The 23,259-nt window shown below is 38.7% G+C and overlaps 2 protein-coding genes across 2 annotated transcripts in view; one reads left to right on the forward strand and one right to left on the reverse strand.

Annotated features, from left to right (window-relative positions):
- Positions 1 to 357: 357 nt before the first annotated feature.
- znf503 (zinc finger protein 503) lies at positions 358 to 3,161 on the reverse strand. Its single transcript, XM_052090071.1, has 2 exons — positions 2,655 to 3,161; positions 358 to 2,232 (listed from the first exon to the last, which is right to left on the reverse strand). Exons 1-2 carry the CDS (start codon positions 2,904 to 2,906, stop codon positions 820 to 822), a joined length of 1,665 nt encoding a protein of 554 aa, XP_051946031.1. The 5' UTR covers positions 2,907 to 3,161; the 3' UTR covers positions 358 to 819.
- A 4,316-nt stretch (positions 3,162 to 7,477) lies between these two features.
- lrmda (leucine rich melanocyte differentiation associated) overlaps positions 7,478 to 23,259 on the forward strand; it is a 414,887-nt gene continuing 399,105 nt past the window's right edge. The window contains exons 1-2 of the mRNA XM_052089535.1: positions 7,478 to 7,686; positions 9,866 to 9,966. Of these exons, the coding sequence (XP_051945495.1) occupies positions 7,645 to 7,686; positions 9,866 to 9,966 (143 nt within the window). The 5' untranslated portion in view covers positions 7,478 to 7,644. The remainder of the gene's footprint in view (positions 7,687 to 9,865; positions 9,967 to 23,259) is intronic.

Consider the following 23,259-nt stretch of genomic DNA (forward strand, 5'->3'; position numbering starts at 1 on the left):
ATTCTCCACTTACTTAATTTAACGCCGTTGCATAACATGAAACAAAGTGCCAATTGTTGTATTTAGAAATAAACTATTCTTTTTATTTATAAAGTTCAATGAACAAGCAATAAAATAATTTGAAACGTGTTTTGCGTCATTGATGAGAATCATTATACCAAACTTCCAACCTGCTGGGCCAATCATTAAAAAAAAAAAAAAAGAATCTCTCAGACACCGACGAAATAACTCTTAATTTTAACCCGAAATTGGTTTAAGTGATTGCCTTTTGTATTTCAATAATTTTATAGAATTATAAAACTTAAAAAGTTGATTGATATATATTAACCTTGGTGGTGTTTTAGTTAAAAAAAAAAAATACTGAAGACAGAAATATGGAACAGAATTGTTTCTTATTTTTCAGAATACATACAAAAAATACCAATTCTCTCTCCGTGGTGTACACCTGAAAAATAACGGCATTTTCAAATCATGTGGACAATTTAGGATTTAAGAAACAAACATGCATGTCAATTATTTTCTTTTCAATGAGACATTAAATAATATGGAACAATACAATCATAGCAATTCCAAATCAACATCCAACTGAAGACCCCTATTTTATTAGTATTCTAACATGTGTTCACGTTATCTACAGAGTTTTTTCAAATGTAATGCACTTTTGAGTTGCTCAAATATTTTCATTTGTATTATTGCCCGCTTTAAGCTGACATAAATAAATACAGTGAGTCCACGGATCCAGTCCTTCAAGTGGCGCGATGATATAAAAGTCTTTATATTTGAATCTTTATAATCTAAAAATTTGAAGAAAGACATTTTTTACTGGTATCCAAGCGCTGATGCTGTGGTGAGTCTTTGACCGTACAGTGCATAGGGAGAATAATAAGGACCGGTGGCGGCGGGTACCGGAACCGGCGCGCCGGGAGTAGGCAACGGGCTCTTTGAATACGGGTGATAGCGGCTGCTTAGTCCTAATGCGTGATGGGGGCTTCTAAGTGCCAGTGTCCCGGGGCTCCCAGGGGCTCCTGAGGGTGGCATGTGCATATGGCACGCCATGGCTGCAGCGGCAGCACTCGCTAATGACGATGAACTCGGATAACCCGAAATCAACTTCTCGGTCCCGGTGAAAGCGGTGTGTGTCCGCAGGTGGTTAAGAAGTTCTTCGGAGGATGGGAAACGCTTGTCACAAGGTCCATTAGCTGACACCCAGTTACAGACATGTGGAAGAGGGTCGTTGGGCAGCATGAAGCCGTAGGGATACAAAGGGTGTCCACCAAAAGATGGCGGCGAGGAGTGAACACCGTGCAAAGGGTGTGTTGGGTACATGAGAGGATATCCGGACTTCAGAGCTGCCGAGTCGTGTGCGCAGGAAGCCCCGGCTGCACCGGCCAAGTGGCTGGCACAGTGGTAACTCAAGCAGTATGGGTCTCTACAAAGGCTAGCGGACATTATGGATGGAGGAGATGCCCCGGCCAAGGGGCTTGATCCAGCTTTACTGCAGCCTAATGAGCTGGCGAGCTGTGCGTTAACCAGACTTCCACCGTGGGACAGAAAGTGTTGGGGATAGCCGGCGTAGGCCCCAGCTAAACTTCCAGGGTACGTCATGCCAGCTGGAGGTAAAGGAAAAACTGTCTGGCCAGGTTTGTATGGAGAAACTGGGGCTACAAGTCCTGAGCCCAGGATGGAGGCTGAGGAAGAAGAGGTTACACACGATGACTCCGACGTCGTGGGTTTTGATCCAGATGTGGTCTCCTGGTGCTGGTTGACCTCCACGTTAATTCCCGCACAGCTCACGCTTATCCTGCTGTGACTGACGCTGGAAGGGGCAGATCCATCTGTGTTGCAATTTTTATTACAATCAGACTCTTTTTTTTCATCCCTCTCTCCCTTCCCATCTGACGGCATCGGGGAAGCCGAAGTGCTGGAATTCGGGCTGCCAGTCCTTGGAGTGAACGGCTGGCAGGTGGCGCTAGGCACACGGAAACCAGACTTCTCTCCGTTAGACATCCCAGAAGACGAGTCCTTCTTATCCGAAGGTTTTGAGTAGGGCTTGAAGCTGGATTTGTCTTCCACACCGATGTCACTCAGCTTTAAAGGACCAGATTTGGACTCTTTTTCGTTAGATCCGTTTGATGTTACCGATGAGTGTTTGGAGGAGGGTGGAGGGTCCGGTTTACCGATCTGAGAGCATGTTTGCGCAAGAAGAGCCAGTGGACTTTTCTTGGCATCGAGCTGCGAGGACAGATAAAAAAAGAGACTTAGAATCCTCAAATGTATGCAAGCACAACATTAAGCACACACTTTCCAAAATACCTAACAAATAAACACATTTCAATAAACGATTAATGGTTTCTACTTGAACGTTTAAAAAAAAAAAAACGCGACCCACCATCTGCGCATCGCGCGTAAAACTGGCTGAAATGGTGTATATGCGATGCCAAGAACACATTTCCAAATCATAGGCTATATATTTCTGTTAAGTGAGACAAAAAGGGATCTTGGACAAATTAGAATACTCTGTAATAAGATTTCATAAAATGTATGTTCCAGTCCAAGATTCCCGTAATGTCTCCGAAAACTCATATAATAATATATAGGCTAAGATATATATATATATATATATATAGGTTAAAAAGCAACATATTTCATCTTACCTCAATTGGACTAATCGGGGTGGATGGTAGGGGCTGAAGGTATTCAGGGTGTAAAATGTGCCCTGCGCGTGCAGTAAGCATTTTCAAAATCTTTATGGGAAGTCGGTTAGCTTGCCGTAATGGGTCCGACGGAGGGACGGAATGAAGAAAAGGCTTGCTGACGACCGCGGAGTTGTTATTCCGAGAGCTGCTGCTGCGTTCCCACACTAGATCAGTATCACTATTTCTTGAAGCAGAGGGCGATGTGATCATGACCCAATTCTCGTGTATTTTGTTGGTATTTCATTTATTAGATTCATAAATAATAATTATTTAGCAATCTTCTTTTAAATAGCACAAATAAAGATAAATAGTATAATCCGTTCAGTTATGAGGGCTGGAGCCGAGCGCGAGGTTATCGCAGATCCGGAGCCGTGTCTGAAACCACATGCATAGCGCGCGCTCTGTCTCTTCCCGTAGGTCCGCGCGCTTGTTCTCCCAAACCAAGAACTGGTAGAAATGTTCACTTCAAAAGCAGCTGAATTAGTCCGAGATTAAAGCCCTTGCCGCCTTCCAATCAAATGGGACCCCGAGGTGATTGGAGGGTCAAGGGGATGTGACGTTCCTCCTCCTGCAAGCGCCTCTGTTTTGACATTAGGGGGAGGAGATTTTGCTCAATACGTAGGTTGGCGTGCACGCCGCAGCCTCTGTGAAAAATGTCATTTAAACTTGTCGTTATTCAGTTTCTTGAGCAGATTGCCTTGGATTTATCACCTTTTATCATATGTATTGTAATTTATGGAGAAAAAAGACTTTCTAATATATTTCTTCTTTTTGTCATTGCTGCTCCTGTTTATATCAAGCCTCAAATTTCCTAAGCACGAAGAAACCCATTAACAATCAGAATGGAAACTTTACATTTTCAAGATTCCGCTTTATTATTATTATTCTGGTTAGACGTTTATTTGTATGGGGGTATTTTAGGATCCTATTGTTTCGAGTTCAATTTGATCTGGGTTCTTGTGTCCAAGTTTTTTTTGGCTTTTTATATGCCTGCCACGCGCGAGTGGAAACATCAAACCCTAAACAGAAGATCAACTTGTAGTGTTTGAATTCCCCAATCAGACAAGCGTTGACAAGAGCAGACCAATGCAGTGATGGAGGGATGTGAATGTCACATGTTTTCAATATAATATACATAGCCCTTCTATTTCGATCCCCACCCCTCCGTCAACTGTCAATTCCGCTCCACCGCAATCAATCAGTTGTTTGTCAGTCGCTGTCAATCCTTTTTCTTACTTCACGTCAGCTTTTGAAGCTGATTATTTGCCGCGAGTGACGGAGAAAAGGGCAAAAGAAGCATCCTGGAGAAGAGTCACTTAATTTCAGGGGCATAGTCTCCTTGTTTTATTCAGTTTGGAAAGGTTTTGGTTGAAGACCTCTGGCAAGACAATTAGGCTACATTTTCCCTTGTTTATTTTGACTCGATGGAGAAACAGAGAAAATCAACCACTTCATTTAGCTTTTATTTAGGAATAGCCTACTGTGTCTGAAAGTGAAATCCATTTTTATTTATTTTAAATCTAGTCTTTAAGTTAAAATAATAATAATAATAATCTACCATACAATAATTTTACCTCTTATAACTTAAGAGTTAAAATATCCAAGACGTTGTATATGTATAAGCAACATATTTAAGTATCATTCAGAATTTATATAGGCCTATGCCAATGTATTAAACGAGGCCTATATTGTTGGGCAATTAACCAATGCAACTGTGATATGTTGCATTACATTACCTGTTGTCATATTTTTTAATTATGTATTTGTATAATTGTTTTTATTTATTTCATTTATTATTTTCAAACTTAAATTGCACTTCAACAGAAGGAAAAAAAAAACTTTGAGGTCACGTTTCAGACGGGTGTACATCTTAGTTGTTTGAAATTACATTTTCCTTTTCTTTTCCCCACATACAGTTTCAGGTTTTTCCGGACATTATATGTTTTTTGCTCACTCACTAGTAGGCTATCACTACACATTGCCTCAGGCATACACCAACACAACTTTGACTCACTCGGAGTCGAGGTGTTAAAGAGACAAGAGAATAAAATAATAATAGGCTAATACAAAATTGTCCAGACAGTTTTTGTCCATTCACGTCAACTCAGCTTTATTTACACACAATACAATTATTATTATTATTATTATTATTTTTATTTTTTTTACAATACGAAAATACATAAAAGAAAGAGAAATGGTCTGTCAGACCTTTGAGAAAAGAAGTTTAAAATGCCTTGAACTATTCACCACTGAGACAGCTAATCAGTATTGAGGCTCCGGGGCAATCGGGCAGCTTTTCAATGTGCTTCGCCTTTCATCCCTCACTGGATGGAGGCGCTCAATTAAAAGCCTATCAGTTTGTAAGTAAATCAACGCCTATCAAAGTTGTCACATCAAACAAAACGATTATTATTGCAACCCGCCTCCAACATTAATCTCTTTCTGCGGTAATCCGCTTGACAGGTCATCTTGGAGAAAGAAAGAAAATCTGGAGTGGACAGTCATCAGCGTGTTTTTTATTATTATTATTTATTTTTTATATTTAGCAGGACTATCTAAGACACATTGAAGTAGTAGATAACCATGATGTAGTATGAGAAACAATAAATCTGCTTTTTCTTCTTTTTTGCGGTTGCCTCTTATACTATACAATTCAATTTTTGAACGTGTTTTTATTTAATAAACTTTATTTAAATTGCAACAAACATGGAACCATAAATGAAATCGCCCAATCTATATACACCTAACTTTTAAAATAAAATGTAAACTATTTTATTGTCATATAAACGTGGCCTAAATGAACTCGGGAGGCAATTATTTATCTCTCTCTCTCTCTCTCACACACACACACACACGGTCTTCCGTTATTAGCCTATTGGTTGCACTTGGCTTTTTCAAATAGTGGTAACACTAAACAAGTTAGTGTTCTCAAATTTAGAAATTTTGTATTATTCAGCCATAACAAATAGGCCGTGCTCGGATGAACTTATGCAGTTTGGCTCCAATTTAAAAAAAAAAAAGAAAAGAAGAAAGAATAATAATAGTGCATGTTTTTCTTTCTTGATTTTAACATTAACATAACATAATGTTTTTGCAAATCGTGGAATATTGTGCTGTCTTAGGCCTATTAATCTTTCTAAAATAGCTACGACACATATTCAAAGACACACCGTAGTGTTGAACTTGCCTGCGATATCGGCCATTGTTACAAAGCTATAGAGAAGCATTCGTCAGTATGCAAAGATGTGTCAGTGCGTGACCAAATGCGTGACTTATATTAGGGCAGAGAAGGGAAGGGTAACCTTACATTTCCAGCATCGGGCAAAAAAAATATTTTTATTGTCAGCATGACGAATGAGCTTCTGAGCCAAACACTTGGTATTAGGCTACCCTTAAATGGGAATACAATTTAGAGGGTCACAATTTAACATTTAAATGTAACGTTTAGTTTGTATTTTCATATATTTTATATATTTATGAATGACTCTCTGCGACTAGCCTACTTTTAGCCATATATATATATATATATATATATATATATATATATATAGCGCCCTTGAAACCCTTGTTCTTGTGCTGATAGGCTACATTTTCTGTGGTCAAAGTTGAAGAACGAACATTCCGATTTACCAAAATCAACAATAACACGCCTTACTCACTGATTGTTTTTCTGTTAAGTTAAAAATAATATTGAAAGGATGCAGACAGATCTGTAATGCATTCTAGTAAATGCATGCAACACAAAACCTGTGCCTAAAAAGACTGCATATACACATATATATATATATATATATATATATATGTTTAGGAAATACTTATAAAATCATAATGCGATAATTCAGGTAACTTCAGTGCTTTTAAAAATGGAAACAATTTATCCTGCGGCTGGTGCGGGTGTAGCTCAGTGCTGAAGCGCCTTCCGTAGCCCGCTTTCTTTCTTTTTTAAACATAGAAATCGCAACCAAAAGAAAGAAACACGGTTCTTGCAACCATTAAACGTGCATTACAAAGCAGTTTCTATCATTACGTTTAACAATAGACCACAACAAACCACTTTACCTGAATTTACACACACGCACTCCAATGTCACGCGACAGGTAAGAACAAATAATTTTACAAGCACAGTCCTTTTATTTTCTAAAGATGACGACCATATGAACTTATTTTCCACTGGCGTCTTATGAAGCATATTTCAGGACCCTACCCTACTAGTAACACTATTGTTATTGTGTTTGCGCTCGACCACTACAAGCAACCTCCACTTGTCTCGCAGTGCAGCTTCTGCGCGTCCAAAACTTCCGCCTATGGGAGGATCCACTATGACGTCATAGAGCCTTCTCCGAAACGCTGGCGCGTCTCTCTCTGTAGGCTATGTAGTCATTCTGTAGCACCACAACCATAAAGCTTTAACGTGTTGTTTGAGCTTAAACGATTATATTAACACACGAATTACGAAGCTATATTACGCGAAAGAGCCCACCACTGGGTAAAATATGATTCATGAATTCTTATAGGCTACGTTGTTGTTTACAATTTTAACACCATTCGGTTTCTCCATAATCCAGTGAATAAAACTTTTGTTTATTGTTGTTGTTGTTGTTGTTATTTTTTTATTTTCTTTTTAAAGAAAGCTGTCCACATTGCAAATAGTAATGACAAACACCACCATTTCAATGCAACTTCTTCAGGAATACTAGGCTTCAGCACATAACAAACTGAAACGGCTTTGAGCAATTCAACAGTGGCGCGTGCTTCCGTCCCAAGATCAGCTGACAAGAGCATGCGGAAGAAGTAAATTAGACACGTTAAGTTCACACGGAGTCTAGTTTAAAAGTACATTAAAAAAACATAAAGCAAACATTTCAGTCCTAGGAGCAGAACAAACTGGGGATTTGTGGTTGTCGCCCTTCATTGCTTGATTTTTTTTGCGGACTGTCATTCGGCTGCAATGGCATACAACGAGTCAATGGCTGTAGTGAATGGAAGTCAGGTAAGTGAAATAAACTACCGCGTTTTCCTTTGACCTATATTGTGGATTTATGCAGTAGAAACCAAACGCCCCGAAGCGCACTGTTGTTTGATTTTGTCAAGTCAAATGCAGTCATATGGCGAGTTAGTGTGTTTTTAAAAGATGCTGTCTTCTGTGTCACGAGACAAATCACAAAAAAAAGAAAAGAAAACGAATTTAGTTTCCATTATGAATTACTTGAATAGTTATTGATTAACGTAATAAGAGTGGTTTAATGCACATGCTATCTTGCAATGAGGTATTAGTCTCATAATATGTTTATGGGGCAGGTGAACGGCTTCATGACAAGCAAGCACATACTGTATCTTTCGTCTCCCCATCAAATCAGGCCATTTTAATAATGTTAATAGTAACTAGTAATATATAGCCATATCATATCATATAATATATATATATATATATATATATATATATATATATATATATATATATATATATACATATATATATATATATATATATATATATATATATATATATATATATATATATATATATATAGCCACACACAAGTCGTTTAGGACATTTACTTTGTGCATGATACAATAAAGTTTCCCAACAATTGTTTACAGACAGATTATTTCACATTTAATTGACTATATCACATTTCCAGTGGGTCAGAAATTTACAAACACTAAGTTAACTCTGCCTTTAAGCAGCTTGGAAAATTCCAGAAAATGATGTCAAGCCTTTAGACAATTAGCCAATTATTTTCTGATAGGAGGTGTACTGATTTGGAGATGTACCTGTGGATGAATTTTAAGGCCTACCTTCAAACTCAGTGCTTCTTTGCTTGACATCATGAAATCAAAAGATATCAGCCAAAACCTCATCCTTAGGAGCAATTTCCAGACAACTGAAGGTACCACGTTCATCTGTACAAACAATAGTACACAAGTATATACACCATGGGACCACTCAGCCATCATACCGCTCAGGAAGGAGATGCATTCTGTCTCCTAGTGATGACTGAAGTTTAGTGCAAAAAGTGCAAATCAATCCCAGAACAACAGCAAAGGACCTTTTGAAGATGCTGGAGGAAACAGTCAGACAAGTATCTATATCCACAGTAAAACAAGTCATATATTGACATAACCCGAAAGGCTGCTCAGTAAGGAAGAAGCCGCTGTTCCAAAACTGCCTTAAAAAAAGCCAGACTACAGTTTGCAAGTGCACATGGTGACAAAGATATAACTTTTTGGAGAAATGTCCTCTGGTCTCATGAAACAAAAATTTTACTGTTTTGACATAAACATAACATTGTTAGGTTTGGAGGAAAAAGTTTGAGGAAGAACACCATCCCAACCATGAAGCATGAGGGTGGCAGCATCATGTTGTGGGGTGCTTTGCTGCAGAATGGACTGGTGCACTTCACAAAATAGATGGCATCATGAGGAAGGAACATTATGTGGATATTTTGAAGCAACATCTCAAGACATCAGCCAGGAAATTAAAGCTTGATCGTAAATGGGTCTTCCATTTGGACAATGACCCAAAGCCTCACTCCAAAGTTGTGGCAATATGGCTTAAGGACAACAAAGTCAAGGTATTGGAGTGGCCATCACAAAGCACTGACCTCAATCTGATAGAAAATTTATGGGCAGAACTGTAAAAGCATGTTCGAGGCCTACAAACCTGACTCTGTTGCACCAGTTCTGTCTGGAGGAATGGGCCAAAATTCTAGAAACTTATAGTGAGAATCTTGTGGAAGGCTACCCAAAACATTTTAACTCAAGTTTAACAATTTAGGCAATGCTTCTAAATACTAACAATGTGTATGTACATTTCTGACCCACTGGAAATGTGATGAAATGCATAAAATCTGAAATAAATAATTCTCTCTACTATTATTCTGTCATTTCACATTCTCAAAATAAAGCAGTGTTCCTAACTGACTTAAGACAGGGAATGTCTTCAACGATTAAATGTCAGAAATGGAGAAAATTGAATTTAAATGTATTTGGCTGAGGTGTATGTAAACTTCTGACTTCAGCTGTATGTACAACATAATATACTATTTATTTATTATAATATAATACTATTTATACTAACATATATGCTGTATATAGACAGATAGACAGACATACTTGACAGTAAAATGTATTCACATCTTTTGTGTGTGTCTGATGCCTTGATGCAGGTTTCCTGCATTGGACATGATTGGGAAGATATTCCAGATTTTCTCGGAGGGAAATATGGAGAATTGGCAAGAAGATTAGATCTCAGCTTCAATTGTTTAAGGTAAATTACTGTTTGGGTTTGAGTGTAACTCTTAACAGACCAGTGATTATATTAGGAGGTGATGATGGGAGACAGAGCTGAGTGATGACAAGCATGACTCTGGAAATCCATAAGTATTGGAAGAGGGTAAGACATCATGTTTCTGCTAGCTTTTCTAACAGGATAATGGCCTACTTTATCATTTCTGTAAGGATGGAAAATAACCATTAAAGCCAAGTTGCCACACTCGTATTTTTCTTTTTTTTTTTTTTTTTGCATTTCTACTTCTGCTTTTATTTAACTTCTGTTAAGCTCCTTAATTTGCTATTTGTAGGACGATATTGGCAATGCACATCAAGGAATGCATATAATATTTGCTTGTCATGTTATATGTTTTGCTGCATTAATTGCATTGTTGTTTTGAATCATATTTGTTTATGTTTGCTTTGATAGCTAAAACTTTGTATACCTCCCTTTGAAGGATTTATCTGTCATATGAAACATTGTAGAATATGTAAAATTACATATCCCGACTGGATATAACATCTCTGACATCTCTGAATCTACCAATCGCGCATAGAGTCACACCTCTGCATTAAGGGCAATTTAATACATGCATTATATGCATTACATTGTCAGGCATGTCAAGACATCAGAGAGCTGCGGGTACAGTTGCGGCATGCCATGCTGTAGCCAGATAAAAAGCCTGATCAATAAATGTGACATGTTAATGCTGAGCAAATAGAATAAAAGATTCCTTTGACAGGACATGAAGAAGCGCCTTGTGGCAGCTGGGGAGGGGGATGCCATTTCACCAGCAGGACTAGCAAAGCTGATCTGACAACTAAAAGAGAGGAGATGATGGTTATAAGGTGCCTTTGTTTCAGACTTCTTTTCTTGACCTGTCAGGCCTTGAAGAACTCTGAATGGGCCTCTTTTTGTCATGTGAAAATTGTCGTCTTGAGGCAGTTATCTGTGCCGAAAATGTGAATTCTTCCGTTTAATTGATTCGCTTTGCACTGGAGTCTGTCACATTAATAATTGCCAAATCCTGTGATGCTTCAATGTGTCGCACATAAATGTGGGCTTATCGGCACATTAACATTCTTAATGAATGTTTGTGACTGTCATGCCAGCATTGGGTGAAGACCGAAGACCCTAGAATCATTCATGTTTAGGTACAAAATTATATTATCTTCCAGCTGTATGGTCAGCTATCATGCGCATAAATTATATAAAGTGCCATTAGGACACAAACAGATATCGGATCATGATTACAACATGGGTTCATAATTTACAAAGTTAGTGCTTGGGAGTTTGTTTATTATTGTAAAGCTTCTTATTGCATCAGTTCGATCTGTAATGTTTCCTAATAGTTTCACCATAGTAGTGAAATATGTAGCAGTTTCAGAAACTTTTGCACTCTGTGGTTTTTGGCAGTTGCTGAACTGATGTTCTATCATTAAATCAGGTATTGCTTTTTATGTACGATAATGGACATTTCTGTATTACAACGTCACGTTCATTGTCTTTTCTGTAAAAGCCTAAAGCATTTACTTTACTGATGTTGTGATGTGCTCACTAAAGAGTGAGGTTTAACCATGTATGTTTTGGACTAACCTCAGTCTTGTTCACTCAGTATCAGACTTGCCAATAAAGACAGCAGCAAACCTTATTTTCTGACATCTGTACATACATGTCAAATGCAGAATACCAAACATAACTTTGAAATCGTTTTTTTACCATTTCACAGAGTCTTTGAATGTAACAGAAGGTTCTGTTCCTGGAGTTGTTTTGGTCATATGCTTTGTTGGGGTTAGGGTTGCATTCAGTGTTAAATTTAATTTATAAAGAGGCATGTGATCCGAATGAAGTGATTATGTGGCCTAGAGTCAGGATCTCTGCATCACACAAAGACACCACATTCAGAAGTTATTAGACAGACATCCTGCCCTCTAGCATGAAGACTTAAATATGAGAAAATGACAAAGTGATGTAAAGGTTCTTTTATTGGCCTCGGGCTGGCAAAAAGACAATTTGGTTCATCGAGAAATGGCCAAATGCTCTAATAATGCCAAATGCTCCAAAAATGTATTATTCAATATTTTATTGCACATGGTGGGTTGCATTATGATATTTTATGTGCTACCAGTGAAGAGCAATTAATAAAATCTGAAGTATTGCTACTTATCTCATGGATTTTTAATTTTATTAGAAACAATATTTTGAGAACTCTCTAAATGGAAGTTAGAGTGAATTAGGTTAATCTGAGACATAAAAGTACTAATGTTACTACCATATTTTTGACATAGTACCATGGTTTTGCTAGACATGTTAAGTGATTCTAGTACCATGGTATTCCTGGAAGTACATTGGAGTACAAGGTAAAAACCATGGTGCATGAATTTCAGTACCATGGGATACTGTATGTCAAAATACCATGGTGTTGCTATCTGTTATTCCAAAGTGCCACCAGAGTACATTTTTTTTGTAAGGGAAATGTGGGACATCTAAGCTCAGATTTGTGTATTTGTTGCTCAAGGGTACAAGTAGATGTTAACATTACCATATTCTAGCAGTTTTGTCATGTGATAAAGTCCAATTTGTTTGCCCAAAGTGTAAACAGCTGAGGTTGAAAGTGCAAAAAGGCCCAAGATTTCACTATTTCAGCCTAGATGTGCATTGAGCAGACCAAGTCTTCACAGTGATGTAGTACAGTCCGGAACCATTGCTGGCTCTTGTGAGCTATGTTACCTGATGTGAGAGGTGTCAGACAGAATTTCTGTGAACATGAAAGTAAAATCACATTCAGTTATCAGACATTTTACTATGTGCCTTTTGTTTTGTTTTAACATTGAGTTGGTGTGAAGGTAAAGCCTTCTTCTTTCTCAAGGCTGGTCATGAAGAGGTATTAGATTGTAGACAGGAGAAGTAATCACAGGTCATGGATGGCTGTCAATATGTCCCCTCCATTTCTGGACGTGCATGGATTTTTGGATGGAGATAGCAAAGGGAATCATGTCTGGTCCTCTGCAGATGAGGTGTAATCATGATGGCCCTCAGTCATGCAGAGGAAAGAGGTAGCCATGATTTCCTCCCTCAGGTGTCTGTTTCTGTCATGAAGGGTTGACAGTCACTCTGTCTTCAGTATCAGCTTATTATACCTCCTTACGTATGGACAATGACCAGTAGCCAAATTCAAGGAGCTTATATTTAAAAGCAGGGCTCAACAATAAGGATTTTTCTACAGTAGTTCAGATTTGTATATTTTTTCTGGCCCCATCACAAAAATGAATGTTGTTTTCAGCCACAAAGATGAATGTTGTTTTTAGCCACCTGTTTAAATGTCATAGACATATAGTATGTCAATATACATACTGTTTTCTTTACAAAAAAGTTACTACAAATAAACTTTTAGGTTATTATGTAATTATTTAATTTGCAATAATAGCTTGAAATTATGCTGCTATAATTAAATTCCATAAATTAATTTATTAACAGTTTTGGAAGACAAATATTATTGTTTGATTATAATTTTCAATGTATTCTTGGAAGCATAATTTAGAGTGCGTTTTTGACAAAACCTGATCATTTTAAGCCAAGTGGATAGTGACCGGTAAATCAGCAGAATTTGGAACAACAATGTTCACAGAAAGCCAAATGTTTAAGGGATAAATCCACATGTTGGCCTTTGTGTGTGGAAGCTACTTTGAATCTAGCTTTCCAATCCACAAGCTACTCATAACTTAAAGTAGTGAACTATAGTCAAACTGCTGTTTTAATCAAATAAAATGTTTACAGTTTAAAAATAAAGTTACTAGCAAAAAGTAGCCAACTAGATTAAAGGGATAGTTCACCCAAAAATGAAAATGATCTCATATCTCATAATTTAACCTCATGCCATCCCAGATGTAGATGACTTTCTTTCTTCTGTAGAACAAAAATTAAATATTTTAGAAGAATATCTCAGCTCTGTAGGTTTATACAATGCAAGTGAATGGTGGCATAAAATGAATCCATAAGACTCCAGTTGTTACATTAATATCTTCTATATGAAGTAAGATGGATGTGTGTGAGAAACAGATCTATATTAAATCTGGCACCAACAATCAAGCCACAGTCCTAATCATTGAGATCACATTTTTCCCCTTTCTGATAGTTGATGTGAACATTAACTGAAGCTTCCGATCCATATCTGTATGATTTTATGCACTGCTGCCACAATATTGGCTGATTAGATAAATGCATGGATGATTGTTGGTGCCAGACAGGCTGGTTTGAGTATTTCTGTAATTGCTGATCTCCTGAGACTTTTATGCACAACAGTCTCTAGAATTTACTCCGTATGGCACCAGAAATGAAAAACATCCAGTGAGCGGCAGTTCTGCGGATGGAAATGCCTTTTTTATTTATTTAATTTTTTCCCCCTTTTCTCCCAGTTTGGAATGCCAAATTCCCACTACTTAGTAGGCCCTCGTGTTGGCGAGGTTACTCACCTCAATCTGGATGGTGGAGGACAAGTCTCAGTTGTCTCCGCTTCTGAGACAGTCAATCTGCTCATCTTATCACGTGGCTCGCTGTGCATGACACTGTGGAGACTCGCAGCATTGGAGGCTCATGCTATTCTCCGTGATCCATGCACAGCTCACCATTCGCCCCATTGAGAGCGAGAACCCCTAATCATGACCACGAGGAGGCTACCCCATGTGACTCTACCCTCCCTAGCCACAATTTGGTTGCTTAGGAGACTTGGCTGGAGTCACTCAGCATGCTCTGTATTCAAACTCGTGACTCCAGGGGTACGAGTCAGCATCAATACTCACTGAGCTACCCAGGCCCCGGAAATGCCTTATTGATAAGAGAGGTCAACAGAGAATGGACAGACTGGTTTGAACTGTCAAAGTCTTCAGTAACTCAGATAACTGCTCTGGTGTGCATTTCCCGAACAACGACGCAACTCACTGCTTAACCACCATAGTACAATGCATCGTTAGAGAAACTAACTAGCTAGTCACGACTGTTTCCCAAAACCCTAGTAATGATGTCGCACATCCATAGTTCGAACCACGTTGGTTCAACAATGTATAGCTGTCGTTAATGACGTTACTCAGGGGGGTGGAGTAATAACTTCTGCAGAGATCGAATGGATATCAACTTAAAACAGCTCATTTACATGGAAAGAAAGCTGTGTATTGTGTGAAAACTGCTTAAGACACGAAATAGACATTTACTTTATATGCACGTTGTAAGGGGCTTACATTTACTCGGTGAGTAAGCAACGTTATTTCCCCATGACGCTTCTGTAAATAATGAACATGGCATCTGAGAACTACTTCCAGGGCTGGACTGGTAATCTGGCATACCGGTGGGCCGACACATTTTGGGGCCATCGGGAGAACCAAGCTAAAAGCTTAAATGAGCCGCCACCTTATGCAGAACAGACAACAAAATGGCGCCACGATATGCAGAAAAGGACAGCTCTGGTGAAGCTGTGTGGTGCTGCATGGCAACAAACATAAGATTTTCAAGTTGCTTTTCAGTGACTGAGAAGTTAAAACCCTTCACAATCTGAATTTAAATACAAAATATAATATCCCATTTGATGACCTAAAATACTCTGTCATTTATTAACATGTGTTTTGAGTTAGTGGTTTTCAAATACACTGGGAATTCATCCAGTAGTTTAACAAGTAGAAATGAGCACATAATATGTGATACTTGTGACTCGGTACATCACAGTAGCATTGGAATGCCAAATCAAATGTAAGCAATTATTGTGGGAAACATGTCATGCAATGTCATTACTTCATTATCAACTACCAGAATAATGTAATTAATAAATGATATACTGTAAGTGTGATTAAGAGTTGTATGTATGAAATGAAATACAAACCTTTATTGTTTTGCAGTGGTGATGACATACCATCACATACACCGCAACAGTCAAGTAACAAAAGCTGGCTATGTAAAAATGTTCTCAATACACAAGATAATAGCCTTGATAATATAAGCCAAACATGACACAAAATACATCCTTTGTTTAAATCCTCAGACAATTCTAAATAGAGACCGTCTCATTTTTCCCAAGCCACAGTATGATAACTATGGGGAAAAAACAGCATGAAAGCAGCCTATTTTAAACCAAAAAACCATTAACCGATCAACACAATAATTTGATAATCATATTAAGCTGTTCTCTATTACTGTCACAAATAATTGATGAAGCACTCACATTTTGCTAGTTAATTTAGATGATTATTAGCCATCAAGGTGTTTCTAGTGCATCAGTAGTAGGTGTATTATTGACTCTCCAAAGAAATACAGAACCTATGTGTGTATCAAATGCTCAACAATGGCGGCTTTACATAGAATCCTACAGCTTGAGCACAGAAGGTGACGCAGAAGTCAGGTAGTGTATATACAGTTGAAGTCAGAATTTTACATACACCTTAGCCAAATACATTTAAACTCAGTTTTTCACAATTTCTGACATTTAATCATAGAAAACGTTCCCTGTCTTATTTAAGTTAGGATCACTATTTTATTTTAATAGTATAATAGAAGAGAGAATTATTTATTTCAGCATTTATTTCATTCATCACATTCCCAGTGGGTCAGAAGTTTACAAACAATTAGTTAGTATGTGGTAGCATTGCTTTTACATTTTTAACTTGGGTCAAACCTTTTGGTTAACCTTCCACAAGCTTCTCACAGTAAGTTTCTGGAATTTTGGCCCATTCCTCCAGACAGAACTGGTGCAACAGAGTCAGGTTTGTAGGCCTCCTTGCTTGCACACACTTTTTCAGTTCTGCCCACAAATTTTCTATTGGATTGAGGTCAACGCTTTGTGATGGCCACTCCAATACCATGACTTTGTTGTCCTTAAGCCATTTTGCCACAACTTTGGAGGTATGCTTGGGGTCATTGTCCAAATGGAAGACCCATTTGCTGCAGAGCTTTAAATTCATGGCTGATGTCTTGAGATGTTGCTTCAATATATACACTATATACACTTAATTTCCCTTCCTCATAATGCCATGTATTTTGAGAAGTGCACCTTCTAGTGCTAGCTTTTTAAGGTGGTTTTGGAGCAGTGGCTTTTTCCTTGCTGAGCAGCCTTTCTGGTCATGTCGAAATAGGACTTGTTTTACTGTGGATATAGATACTTGCCTACGTGTTTCCTCCAGCATCTTCACAAGGTCCTTTGCTGTTCTGGATGAACCAGACTGGTGGAGGTCCACAATATTTTTTCTGTGTGATTTCTTTTAATTTTCCCATGATGTCAAGCAAAGAGGCACTGAGTTTGAAGTTAATGAAGGCCTTCAAATTCATCCACAGGTACATCTCCAAATCAGTACACCTCCTATCAGAACTAATTAGCTAATTGTGTAAAGGCTTGACATAATTTCCTGGAATTTTCCAAGCTTCTTAAAGGCATAATTAAATGTTTGTAAACTTTTGACCCACTGGAACTGTGATGTAGTCAATTAAAGTGAAACAATTAAAGAAAAAGTACTTGTGTCATGCACAAAATAGATGTCCTAAATGACTTGCCAAAACTATAGTTAATATTAATGCTAATAATAAACCTGTGGAGTGGTTAAAAAATGTGTTTTAATGACTTCAACTTAAATGTATGCAACTTCTGACTTCAACTGTAAATGCCTACATTAGGACTAATTTCTCCCCACTTGACTCTCTATCTGATGATGACATCATAAGAAAATTCTGGGTTCCAAGGACCAAGGTCCTTGAATTGCTGCAGGCTGTGAAACCACTCCTTCAGTGGGCCACAAGAAATAACTACGCCTTAAGTCCAGTAGTGCAGTTCTTAGCTGCACTGCATTATTGTGCTGTGGGATGTTTTATAGAGGTGGTTGGTGATGGCCTGTGGCTCAGCAAGTCTTAGGTCAGCAAGGCTGTGAAAGCAGTAACACCTTTGCTGTTACAGCTTATGAACACCACGCTGACTTTATCCAAAACTCCTCAAAAAATCCAGTCACAACATTGCAGTCTCTGAAATTTGTTCAACTTCCTGAGGAGGAATAGGGGGTCATGCTTGTGCTTATTATGATGATGAAGATGCTGCTGCTACTGATGATGGTGATCCACTGAACTCACATCAAGGCAGTTTGCATCCTGAAGGAGCAGAAGTCAGAGAACATTTAATTCTGAAAATGTTTGTTTACTTTTTTAAATTTTTATTGTATTTTCTATTATTTAATCTGACCGACATAACTTTGTTAATAAACATTTTGTGTAATTTCCTATCTTGGTCTGTTTTTTCCACTGCAAACATGAATTGAAAGACTACCACAGATTTGAACAGAAAGCCCCTCCACGTTCCCGGCGAGATGTTGGGACACTCCTCCGCCCCTGGCAGTGGCCCTACTGCTCCAGGCGGTCGGGGAGTTGCTTCTCTCCTCCCCTCGTGGATGGCGGTCTTCTCTCGACACCTTCGCGTTTCTGGGGGACGGCAGGGCACTCCTCCGCCCCTGGCAGCTGCTCTATCGCTCCAGGCGGTCGGGGAGTCCAGAACCCACTCGCCTTGCAGACGGCTCTGTTCCCCGCATCCTGGAGGTTGGGCTACTCCAGGCTGATTGGGGAACGGGCAAACGTCGTTCCAGCCCGGCCCCGCCGTCCTCCACTCTACAATATACAGTGCAGAACTTTTAATATAAGTGAATATAACTATTAACATGCATTTTGTGTTTTACATATATAGCCATATGTGAAATGTCACTTTAGAAAATGTTGTAACAAAGATATTTGCTTGTAAATAATAAAATAAATCACCTTTTCTATGTGAAAATGAAGCCAGTCCTGCATTCCAAATGACATATATAATGCCTTAGGAGGGCACTTAAAAGGGAGAACAATTGTGACATTCACGCTGGAAGATCTGGTTAAACTGAATTTCCAATAAAAATAACTTTAATCTTTTCAAAGCTCTCAGAGTGGATGGTGAAGTCTTTGAACGGAATAGGGCATAGGGGTGATAAGTCTGAATAGAACACCCTAGCTGCAGCGTAATCAATGATGTCAACACCACAGTCTAACAATGAACTATTATTCTATCGGGAAGACACGCAGGCTTGAGTGAAGTTTAAGATGCCATTTATTTGATAAATGTAAAACAGAAAGTAATGTCTCTCTCTTTGGCGTAGGCCCCGTTCGGCGGTCCGAGGGAGTTGTACCCGGAACCGTCATGTCCTGCCGGAGATAGGAGGCAGGGGCGAGGAGCCTATCCCTGTGTGGGACGGGGCTCAACTGGTGGTGGTGGTGGTGGGGTGGTGGAGGTTGCTTGTGTTAGCACACTGAAACAGCAATGTGATAGATTGTGAGCAGACTTATAAAGCAATGGCTTACATGCGATTGGCTAGGAATTACCCAGCTAATGATGTGATGATGCACAGCTGCTAGTCTTCCCGCTAGAACTACGCTGCGCTTCCATTTCTAACCACCGGCTAGTAGCTGTAGTTCTACACAACTTTGCGAAGCTTTTGCGAATGTTTATTGGAACTACTGTTTCCGAAATGCCAAACCGTTGAACTATTTAGGTAATGGTGGAACTTATGACCATAGTTGTCTAATGTTGCTTTTGGGAAACGCACCCCTGTACAATTGTGGTGAGAAGAATAGCATCTCAGAATGCTATTCTGAGATGTGGGTTGGCGCTGTTTTGGCGACACAAGGGGGACCTACACAATATTAGGCAGGTGGTTTTAATGTTGTGGCTGATCGGTGTACATGTATGTGTGTGTCTGTGTATGTATATACAGTATGTGTATATATGAGTATGTGCATAAATTTACAGTACATTTGTATTGGATTGTATTTCATTTGTATTTGTAGTGCTCGAACAGCATCTTGCAACTTGTTCTTAATCTACTGGTTTGGACTGAGCCACACAAAATTTCGTTGTACATGCTACAATGACAATAAAGGAATCTAATCTAATATAATTTGGAGAAGATAGAAATGCATACACATCTGGGATGGCATGAGGGTGAGTAAATGATGAAAGAATTTTCAGTTTTGGGTTAACTATCCCTTTAAATGGCGCTATCGACATCTGTGGTTCAACCCTAAAATAGCAGGTAACTTGCAAAGGCACATTTTACGTTGTTGTGTTTTGGCACTGCTCTTCTTCGCCTAAGTGGGCAATGCAAACCGTAAACACATTAAGATGATTCAAAATTTATAGGATAACCATTACAATAATCAACAGTTTCCTTAATCGTTCTTGGCAGTAAAGTTATGATAGAGAAATGGTTAGGCCTACACGCTAAACAAATTAATGAACACATTAATAAATTACTGTGCTATGAAATCGGTACATTATAAACAGTTTGTTAGAACAATTATGTTATAATGGGACAGAATATTTAAAAAAAGTAATGTTTAAATATAAAGTACTTTGTAAAGGTAAAATACTCCAACCTTAAAACACTACTACTGTCTCCTATGACTGATGTTTTCATCTGATTGTGAAATCATATGTTTTTTGGTGTGCATGTGCTCAATCGGCCGACATCAATTACAAATAAATTATGTAAATAATCACTTCGGACTCTAAGTCTCAAACTGGCCCCATTCCATCAGGTCATCCTTACCGTTGAGTCCTGAAAAGTTAATCTGTTATACTTTGTTGAATAAATGAACACTTGATTTTAATTTCAGAACATCCAACAGAATTTGAAATAATGCACCATTACTAAACTGTCAGGCTAAAGTTCTGTTAATATTAAAGACAGCTGTAATCTCAAATGTAAGCTCCAATGCATGTTTCCACATTATACCTGCACTCACCTGCATATATGTCTTGTATGGTGGCCATTTATATTTTGAAGTCAAATGAAGTATGCTAACTTGCATTTTCAAATGGAAGCATTTTAAATGTAGACAGCCTGTCACAGTGAGACGTAAGTAGTCTGATGAAAACGGAACAAAGGAGACAAAATATGGTGGCTGGCTACACAGAGAAATGAAATATAACCTTGTATGGACTGTCAGCACTGTCGTTTTATATTCATATCTAAAGCACATTATAGTATTACACTGCAGCTCATGCTTCACTCATCTGTCTCTCTTCATTCGTCATGGGCAAGACTTTGTCATTCAAGCCCCCACGCACCAACACCAGAAGGCTCCTTTTAATTGACAAATGAGAGCCTGCGACATGAAGTGCTCCCTCAACATCAGAGCAAGGTGGAGTCTCCTTTTTGATGGGGCTATTATTGGCATAAGCCAGTAAAATGCATTGCTTTCCGCCGAAATGAGAAGTGACAACGGTAGAAGGGCCTGTCATTGTCTTCCGGGTGTGTTCAATCTGCGGCTGTGCCAGTATGCAGATAAAATGTCAGTTAAGAGTACGAGGAGAAAACTGTCGAAATGAAGTCGTCAAATCACTTAGCTTGTGGAGGCTTTGGAAATTGAAGCTTTTGTGGAAATGAGAATTTTCCATATCTTATCTATCAGACTTATTTAGCGCTAATATTTGGGAACAGCCCGGCCTGTTTGGCTTGTATTAGAAGAGGATGCAATGTTTTTTCAGCCCTATCTAGTTTGTTAGACAGGATCAAGTGGTAGAAATTGAATTTATGCATTTTCATTCAGTGTGCTGCTCTTATAAATCAACTTTGAAGCAATGAAATCTCATTTAATTTCTATGAGCAAATTTGTACCTTTGTGATTGCTTCAAGGGGAGATTAGCTGACAGGAAAAAAATGAATGAGTACAGAGAAGCCATTTTGGATGCATTATAGTTGACATGTTTGTTACTTGCTGCCTTGCTAATTGAATAAGTTAAATAAGTTGAGTATGTGGCTGTTGGGCATCTTTGTTCCACTGTAGATGGCCTTAAACTTACGTCCTCGCTTCTTTTGTGTGGCAGTTTTTCCTGCCATTCATATAAACAGAGCTGTACTTAATTGCCCCAGGAAGAATAAAATCCAGTCGTAATATTTCTGCAGCTGCCAAAACAGGCACTGTCATCTGTCCAGCCAACAAAAGGGAAAAAATCATCAAGCCCTTCCAAATTAGTTTTGAAAAGTTCTTGCGGGCAAATCATGCTTTTTCTATTTTACTAAGATGACAATCTTGTATCTGATAAAAAACATTTTTCTTCCACATGTTCCAGCCAAACCGCAGCAATATGGTGTTCATTTAGAGGTCTGTCCTTCTGTCCCGTCTGGCTGGCAGGAGTTAAAGCACAGGTATCAAAACACAAACCCTCTTGAGTGTTTGGACTTGAACCACTGGCTTAAGATCCCACTAAATACTTTAAAAACTTTAAAGATGCTTTTTCGTACACCTTTTTCTAAAACAAATTGTCTAAATTGAGGGCCGGGTAGCTCAGCGAGTATTGACTACAACCCCTGGAGTCTCAAGTTAGAATCCAGGGTGTGCTGAGTGACTCCAGCCAGGTCTCCTAAGCAACCAAATTTGCCTGGTTGCTAGGGAGGGTAGAGTCATATGGGGTAACCACCTCATGGTTGCAATTAGTGGTTCTTGCTCTCAACGGGGCGCGTGGTAAGTTGTGTGTGTATCGCGGAGAGTAGCATGAGCCTCCACATGCGGAGTCTCCACGGTGTCATGCACAACGAGCCACGTGATAAAATGCACAGATTGACTGTCTCAGAAGCGGAGGCAACTGAGACTTGTCCACCGCCACCTAGATTGAGGTGAGTAACCGTGCCACCGCGAGGACCTACTAAGTAGTGGGAATTGGGCATTCCAAATTGGGAGAAATTTTGGGATTTTTTTCTAAATCTAATTTCTGATTCGACTTTCCAGAAACGCTCCGTGTTTGTGTAGTGAAAAGGCCTCTGGTTTGTGAAACAATCATTAATCATGCTGTGTTTATCTTCAAACCACCTAGATTGTAAATGTCAGTTCTGACTAGTGAGCTGTGTACTTTGGGTTTAAAATAATGCTTGCAAAACTGCTGCTCTCACAACTCAAATAAATGAATGGCTTCATTGTTGTTCGTGTTTATGCCAAAGAGCGTAGTTAAGTACGAAGCGATTTTACATGACTTCTATCTTCTTCACCAATAAGATATGACAATAAATACTCGGCAACCTGATGCCAAGAAGTCTTTCGAGAATGCGTGATTGTACTGTTGGCCTATCCTGCAAGTCACATCTCAACACTACAACTCCCTCCAAATGTACAGCATAAATCACAGTTTCACTGTTATGGCGCAACAAAAGAGTCCCGATGGCTGATGAATTATCCTTAAATCATTATCAACTTTTCCATCAGCCAAATATCTGTTCAAACACACGGTACTCGCATCCAAGCACATCT

Source organism: Xyrauchen texanus, chromosome 24 (genome assembly GCF_025860055.1).
Source record: "Xyrauchen texanus isolate HMW12.3.18 chromosome 24, RBS_HiC_50CHRs, whole genome shotgun sequence".
NCBI classification, from domain to species: domain Eukaryota; kingdom Metazoa; phylum Chordata; class Actinopteri; order Cypriniformes; family Catostomidae; genus Xyrauchen; species Xyrauchen texanus.